General features: G+C 44.2%; 1 protein-coding gene across 1 annotated transcript in view; it reads left to right on the top strand.

The window, feature by feature from the left end:
* Positions 1–5,787: 5,787 nt before the first annotated feature.
* runx3 (RUNX family transcription factor 3) overlaps positions 5,788–8,135 on the top strand; it is a 44,503-nt gene continuing 42,155 nt past the window's right edge. Inside the window, exons 1-2 of the mRNA XM_035674044.1 lie at positions 5,788–5,982; positions 6,329–6,431. Of these exons, the coding sequence (XP_035529937.1) occupies positions 6,374–6,431 (58 nt within the window). The 5' untranslated portion in view covers positions 5,788–5,982; positions 6,329–6,373. The remainder of the gene's footprint in view (positions 5,983–6,328; positions 6,432–8,135) is intronic.

Here is an 8,135-nt window from a genome sequence, read left to right as displayed (position 1 = left end):
TTAATTTAAAAATAAATGGAGATTGAATGTCAGTGTCACTTTTTACAGTGTGGAGACAGGCCTTTGCATGAACACTGGACATATGACTGTTTCATGCAGCAACACAGCGACACAGGCTCACACGCACACAGTGTCTAAGTTAACCACTGTGCATCTGCCTTAGAGGAACATCCTGCCCCACACAGACTAGTATGCTTGCAGGCTTGTCTGTCACATCCAAAACCCATGTCTGAACCACAGGAAATACGTATGCACTCACACATAGACACGAACACATGCACGCATACACACACAGGTAATAAAACATTATGAGAGTAGCACTCTGACAAACTAACTGCAACTCTGCAAAGCGAAACCCTCGTCTATGCAGAAAATATGCATTTCTCATAGATGTCAACGATCAAAGAGAGAAAGGAAAAAGGGAAAAGACATAGCAAACTTGCAGCATTCCACCTGTGTGAGCTTTTAAAGATCCTGATGATGCACTGAGGTCAATGGGATCAGTTGGGTTTGTGGCAAGACCATGGTCTGCTCTATTCTGGTCTGGCTGGGGCTGAGCTGTGTGTGTGTTGAGCGTTGGGGCATTTGGGGTAACTGAGGTCTCGGGTTTACGGGTGCTTTTATGTGAGGCTGCAGCACTTCACCCTCCAGCTGCTCTGTTGCCATGATGTGGTGCCTCTGTGTACCTCAAAGCTGAGTGTAAATTTACCACTCTGGTGAAGACAAGTCGTTCACAAAACACACAGGCAAAACCTGATAAGCATTGTGAATCAAAACAGGATCAAACTAGAAGACGCTCAGTAGAGTGCAGAGTTTGTTTTATCAATCATCTTCCTGATTCGATTTTCAAAATAATAGCGATGCACAACAGAATGCGATGCACATTTAGCAGCCAAAGTGTCACATATGTTATATCTTATCACCAGTACTTGAAAGCAGCATTTTGTTATATCTAAAAAAACAGATAAAGCAGGGAATAGAAGTAAATCCCAGATTACTAAAGCTACTCAATGGATTCACGAGTCAATTTGATACTTTTCTAAAGACAGACATAAATCACCTGTCTATTAGTAGACAAACTATGTGTTGTGTTGCTAAGAATAACCAACATTTATGAGATGAGATGATAAATAAATGCACTATGTACTAGGTTCACTTGGAATAAATAGAAGTTGAACTGCTGAACTTGCTGAACAGTCTTGACGCTGGCTGCCTTAAGATATTTAGTTAAGAGAACTTTTATTTTATATTTATCAGTTTTTCCAGCTCATATAATTCTCCTTTAAAAAACATTGAGACTTACTTCTTCTGTCCCACTGTTATGTATATCTACTGTAACGACTATTAATAGAGAAATATTTAAATATATATGATTATTATATATACCACAAAATTCTGATAAAGAAAAGCATAGATGACTTAACCTGTTCATCTTTGAATACCTTAATGTAAATATTTAAATGATTATGAGTGAAGAGTGATATGATGTGACAAAATCTATTTATTTTGTACTGTGTTTCATAAGGTACACAGGAGGAACTATTTGACAGCCATAAATTGTCGAAAAAGCCTCTACAGCTCATTGCCAGTGGTTGTGCGGGGCTTGAATCAAGCTACTGTAAAGGAAACTGGATGCTTGGTCTTTGTGCTGGCACAGTTTCTGAATAACAGGAAGAGCTCTGGTGAAGGGGGTATGGAGGCTTTACTACCTGTAAACATGGTAAATTTGTCTTAAAGAGCTTGCAGCAGGTGCCAGGGATACAACATTGCAATGAAGAAAGACAGCTAAATCCCTCATCCGGCAGCTGTCACAATGTTGTGCACTTCATGATCTTCAATCTTATCTGTCCTCACACAGCTTATCTCCGATCATTGTTCCTGACAGTGATCTCTGCCGTGTAGACTTTCTCCATAAATATCCACGTTGCAGCTACAGTGCTCTCCTACTGTTACGGCCCATCGCAGACTGTTTTTCTGTTGTCTTGCTTCTGCCACAGGTTACTGTACACATGTAGCGCTCCAAAGGAACTCTGGGTATACGGCCTTCTCAGTGTGTGGCGACACGGCACACTCCCCTCCTCTCTGTGTGGTTACCACAGTCAAGTCTCCATGTCTGCTGGAGCCAATAAATAAATAATGGGCCTGGTGATCACTTCCAACCGTGATACTGCACGCTAAAACCACTGCATCTGGGAGTGCCTTGCTTACAACGACAACAGCAGCACAGACACACACATATAGACATACACGTGAAGACAGACAGACAGACAGACAGACAAACACACACACACAGCTACACCCACACACACCAACACCACAACACAGGGTTAATTGTAACCCCCTGCTGACCGCTGATTCAGTTAATCCAAAATTTTCCATACAAGGCCGAACTTTCTAGATCTCTTTAGATAATAAAAAAATACTACGCAGTTATCTAAAACTGTAACCCCGACATACGAGTTAGGAATTTTTACATGTTTTATATTTTCATTTCTTACTGTCTTGTGCAAATTTCCTCTTTTGGGGTTCTTCTAATAATACTGACAATTAGCTTGAAAGCGTTCAGAAGAAATCTCTCTGGTGAGTTATATGTAAAAAAATTCCATGCAAAGTCAGTGGGGACTTTCTTTCAATCTGTTTGTATCTCAAATCTGTGCAGTGTTATAAATCATAAGGATAGAATGTGGGTGTGCTATACTAAAAGTGGACAGGAACATCAGTCAATGGAATGAGCAGTGTAATATAATTAGAAGAAAATGGCCAGTATGAGGTGTGAGTGAGCTGGTAGGACATTGGACCTGTGTATGCAGCCCAAAAACGAGCTCCCAAGGCCTATCCTAGAGGCAGGCAGGACCATGGTGTTTGATGCAATGACGGCCACTTCATTATAAAAGCCTCCTCAAGTCCCACGCTGCATTCCACGTTTATAGGGAACATATGGGGAAGCCTGCAATTTTTAGACCACAAAATAAGCCCCTTTGCAGCTGGACGCACGACCGCACTGGGTCCTTTTTGCCTCACGAGCCACACCCGAGAGGCGTAGGACCACTGACAGTGATTAAACCACCACAGTTTTCTCAGCAAAACAGGAGTTATATTAAGCTTAAATACAGGGGCTTGATAAACAAGGCCTGGGCAGGGGAAAAAAAGAATTGAGTGAAAGACGGCCACAATGATCTTCAGACTATTTTCCCCTCACGGTCATGGGCAGCGCAAAGCCCTGAGATACATTTCAAAACATGAAGCAGATGTTTACCTAGACAAAGAAGAAAAAACACAGAGCGGTCCGAGGACGGAGAAAAAGGCCTTGACTCCAGCGCTTTCTTCAGTTTGGACTACACTACAATGGAGCCAATTCCCATTCTTGCACAATGCTGTGGGATGGTCCTATATTTGTTTTGCTTTTCTCTATTCCTCATTGAAAATCCAGAGGCAACGTTTCTTACCACAAAATGGACAAAAATAAGGAAACTGACAATAATCTGAAACAGTCTCCTTGTGAAAACAGCTAGCAGAAAAATATATTACACACTTAAATCTGAAAAACAAAACAACATGAATTATTACCAGCAACATGTCTCACTTGCACAAATACATGCACATAAAATGATTATAAACTGAAACAACCACAGGCCCCTGCAAAACTAGTACTTGTGCATCCCCATTTCTAAACAAATATAAACTTGTACAGACCACAACCCAGCAGAGGCACATGAGAAAAAGCACAAAAACGTAAAACTTTAGCTAAAGAATCTCTGCCTCAACCATCATGCCCCTGGCCTTGCACAGAGCAGTGTTTCCCTGTGGGCCTGTGTGACAGCAGTACCTCTTGTTCAGCAGAGAGAGCTGTAATCTGTCCCTATGCTGGCAGGCCGGGGCCGAGGCCATGTCGGGAGGCAGCAGAGGTGTTAGAAGAGGAAGCCTCGCTGTGTGTGAGGTTAAGTCGGAGGCCTGTAGTGGCCGCGTGGACGGACTGATAAAAGCCCTGGGGCCGCGGCTGTGGCCTCAGCGTTCGGCCACACTTGCCGACACGCCGTGTCATTTAGCCCGCGCTGCCGCCTAACTCAACGGCAACTGCTCATTTACAGGGCAGTGCGGGCTACCAGGAAGAGCGGCAAGCTCTCTCTCTCTCTCTCTCTCTCTCACACACACTCTCTCTCAGAACATGGTGGTACTGTATATACACATACAAACACATGCTGTGGTCCATGCAGCAGTTTTGTCCGGCAATTAGCAGAGGACAACGTGGGTTGACATTCATACACAAAGAAGTGTGAGACAGACACAGAACAGAAACATGCACACAGCTACATACACACACACACACACTCATACGCACAGGTTTCGAGGGAAAGCAATTGGGTCACATGAGTGACCAGACGGTGGTTTGGGTCTGTTGTCCCATGGCCAGACATGGTCAGTGTGTCACTGAGAAACAGGAGAAAGGAGAGAGGAAGTGCAGATACCACAGGTTTGCAAATGCCAGTGATTTGTGCACTCGCACACACACAAACAGGCAGAAACACACACATATTCATGTAGTACTGCAAGTTTGTCAGGTTAACAGCACTACAGCAGTCTCTCTCTTATAGCACATTTATCACTCCGTTCGTCAGTTAATTTCTGTGTGAATATGAAGCAATATAAATCATTTCCTGTTTTTCTCACAACTGCTGAACAAACTTTCAAATAAAATAGCATAAAAACTACAAAAATAGAAAAGGGAACACTGGTATCAGGCTGCTACTGTACAGGTAGAAAATGAACCCAGAAAATGTAAAAGTGTGAAAACCACAACCAGGTTAAATCGTTATGCACTTTCAGGGGGAAAGAGACTGCACTTAGCCACAAATTCTCAAGCTTTTTCATACTGCAAAAAGAAGCTCAGGTAAAAATCACAAATGTATTATAAAAGTAAATGTTTTTGATCAAACCCAAGTGAACTTGAACTGAAATAAATGTGTTAGGGGGCGTGTTAACATATATAAAAAAGATTGAGACAGAGTGCCAGAGAAAGAAAAACTGTAAATGAGGGATGGAGGATATAACCTGAAAGATATTGAAACGGGAGAATGGGTAGAGTTAAACTGGCAGCAGTGCTTCTAATGAGGCTAAGATTATGATACTATCAAGTGGTAAGTGAGGGTGGAGGTTTTGCAGGCCCAAAACCACCGGTTCTTACAAACACAGATGTGCCGTGAGTCAGACAAACACAAAACTAGCACAGGACATACATACACAGTCAAGTACAGCACACTGAGTGCTCAGCAGACACTGACACGTTCCTGTCTCCTAGAGGCCACAGTTATCTCTTCTTTCTCTTTCACTTCATCTAATCTGCTCCTGTTGTTTCTCTGTCTCTTGTGTTTTTGTTGGGCTTAATAAATTTTAATGCCTCTCCAACTCTTCTGCAGCGATTTCAGTGCTCTTTATAAACCTCAGTGAGCCAGAGTGGTGCAGGCCGCTGCCTGGTTTGAACTCAAAAGAAAATAGAATGTTTCCAAAACTTGGACGACCAATGAAAAGTGAGAGTGAAGACTGCGAGTCAGAGAAGGAGACGGATGGAAAGTAAAAAAAATGAAGCACACAAACCAGAGAAAAAGCAAAGACGATAGGAGAAGAAGAAGGGAGGGAGGGGAAGGAGGGTTAGAGGGTGGGAGGGAGAGGCCCGGTGACCTCACGTGACATGTGACGTGGGCTCCACCACTCACGGAGAGGAGTGTGTGTCTCTCTGTGTGGAGGATGGCGAGGAGGATGCAGATACACTGTGGCTTTTTAGCCTCTTACTAGCACTGACGCTTTAGTCAGGCCACCACCATCGTGGGAGAGAAAGAGAAAGACAGACCACGCTATCAGGCTAGCTGGCTAACCTCAGACCCTCAGACCCCTGCGTGACAGAGGACCACAAACCCAGCCCTCTCCAGCGGCCCCTTTCCACCATCCAAGCTCCGTTAGGTGGGCCCCCTCTCATCTCCAGCCCTGGTGAGTCCAACTCGACACCTGGAGACACAAATGCTGCTGTTGCTTCTGTTTCAATAGCTTCTCCCTCAACTGCCTCCTCTTTCTGTTTCTTCTCTTCTTTCTGACCCTCTTCTCTCCACTTCTCTCTCAAACGTCTCCTGGTGCTGCTGCTAACACATGCTGCTGCTCTCTCTGCAGGCTTGTGGCTTGGGATTCCTGCGGTAGTCACAAACCCTAGATTCTTGGTTGCAAACGGGCTCTGAGCTCCAGGAGTTTTGTCCTCTCTGCTCTCCTTTCTTCTCTCTCTTCTCTCTGTCTCTTATACTTCGTTTCTGTGTTTCAAGCCTCCTTTTTTTTGCTCCCCAAGGTCAGTGGAGATCAACTGCTCCACGCTGTTCTGGCTTCCCCTGTCATGGCATCCAACAGCATCTTTGACTCCTTCTCCAACTACAGCAGCAGTCTACTCAGAGGTGAGTGCTGATCCTCCCCTCCCTCCCCCCTCTCTACTCCACTCCACTCATCCCCTTCCCTCCCACCTCCATCCCAACCTCTGTCCAGTTGTTTTGCATGTGCAGCTTTCTCTGTTTGACAATCTGTTTCTTTTGCCGAAAAAAGCATTGACATGAACACATTCAAATGTGAGAGCTGGGTGCTTCTTGTAGCGTGTGAATGCATTTATCTCCCTGTCCACACGCACTCAGACGTGTGCTGAGGGAGGTTCACAAAGGAGGATCTGGTTTGCATGGTAGCCCTCATCTAGTTGACTGATATGGCCCTTAAATGCCTTTGCCTCGCCGCTCCTGTGTTTTCTGTAGGCTTGATGGAGTAGCGCCATAATGGGATTCTCACCACAGACATTCATTATCAAGTGAAACTCGGCGCTCTCACTGTGAGAATACGAGCTCAGAGGCTCCATGTGACTGGGCCCTTTACTGGAACACGGCAATACAATAAAAGAGCACAGAAAAAAAAACATATTAGGCTCTCTCACTCTGCTTTACTTCCAGGAGGTACTTTTGGTCTATGTGGTGAGGTGAGTGCACTATACTTGGCGACGCTAAACGCCAGCCTCAATGAAGAAGCCATTTGTTGCCATGGTAATTCCAATCAGACAGCTTTTACTTGCAAATAGCGAGGCTCTTAAGCGTGGAGAAGTAGAAGAAACTTTTACCTGATGATTTTGACTAGAATACTTGTTGAGTCTACTCCTCTAAGTGATGATAAACCTCTTGACAACACAAACATTAAGTAGTCTTGACATAGAAGCTGTTAATCTGAGGGCGGCCAGGGGACTCTGTTGTTCTCACTGTTCGTCACACAACCGCTGAGACAGCCACCGAAAGGCAGCAGAAAAAAACAAAATCTCCTTCCCAATTAAGGCCTCGTTGCAGTGTTAATTAGAGACAGCCACAGGAGAAGCACTACCAGCTCCTAATTGTTTGCAGAGTATATCTTAAAATCTCTGGAGCCTCTCACACACACATACACACACACACACACACACACACACCACACAACCAGTTCCAAGGAACACACGAGCAGTCTAATACGACCCAACTACTCGAGAGATACATCTGTGTCTCACATGAGAATAATCCTCTGATATCCTCAGTAGAACCGCAGTGACAGGGGATGATGTTCCAGTGTTCTCACAGCTTCTACAGACACCCAGGCATTTATAGTTTCCTCCTGACAAGGCTCAGGCCTCTTCCCCCCTTTTCTTCTCTATAACCGCTGGATCTGCATCCCTTTATCTCCTCACTGTTTACAGCTCAGAGTGTCATCGGCAGGCTTTTGAGCCTTTTTAACCTCTAACGTAATGTGCTTTCGGGTGCCTGATTCTGATTTTGAACCCTACCAGAGCAGTGAGACGGGATGTGAGACAATAGGTCAAGAGGGGGAAAAGAGACTTGAATTTAAAGCTGTAATCATCCATTGGAAATCATTAGTGAATATGCAATATCCTTTTATAATTCATTTTGTCAGGAGGCTGAAACCGAACTGCAAGAGAACAAAGGCCAAGAGTCATTAAATCCTCCGATTGAATCTGAAAGCATTTCAAATCGGGACTACCTCATGTAAGCAAAAAACCCCAGTGGTTAGTTTAACAACTTGCATTACACAGGCTAAGCAATTTGGCATGTTCTCTTTTTTAGACTCAAATCAAACTGAAA

This window comes from Morone saxatilis, unplaced genomic scaffold, assembly GCF_004916995.1.
Source record: "Morone saxatilis isolate NCDOM2014 unplaced genomic scaffold, NCSU_SB_2.0 Contig3, whole genome shotgun sequence".
Lineage (NCBI taxonomy): Eukaryota > Metazoa > Chordata > Actinopteri > Moronidae > Morone > Morone saxatilis.
The sequence above is the reverse complement of the archived record's forward strand: the minus strand, read 5'-3'. Positions and strand labels throughout refer to the sequence as shown.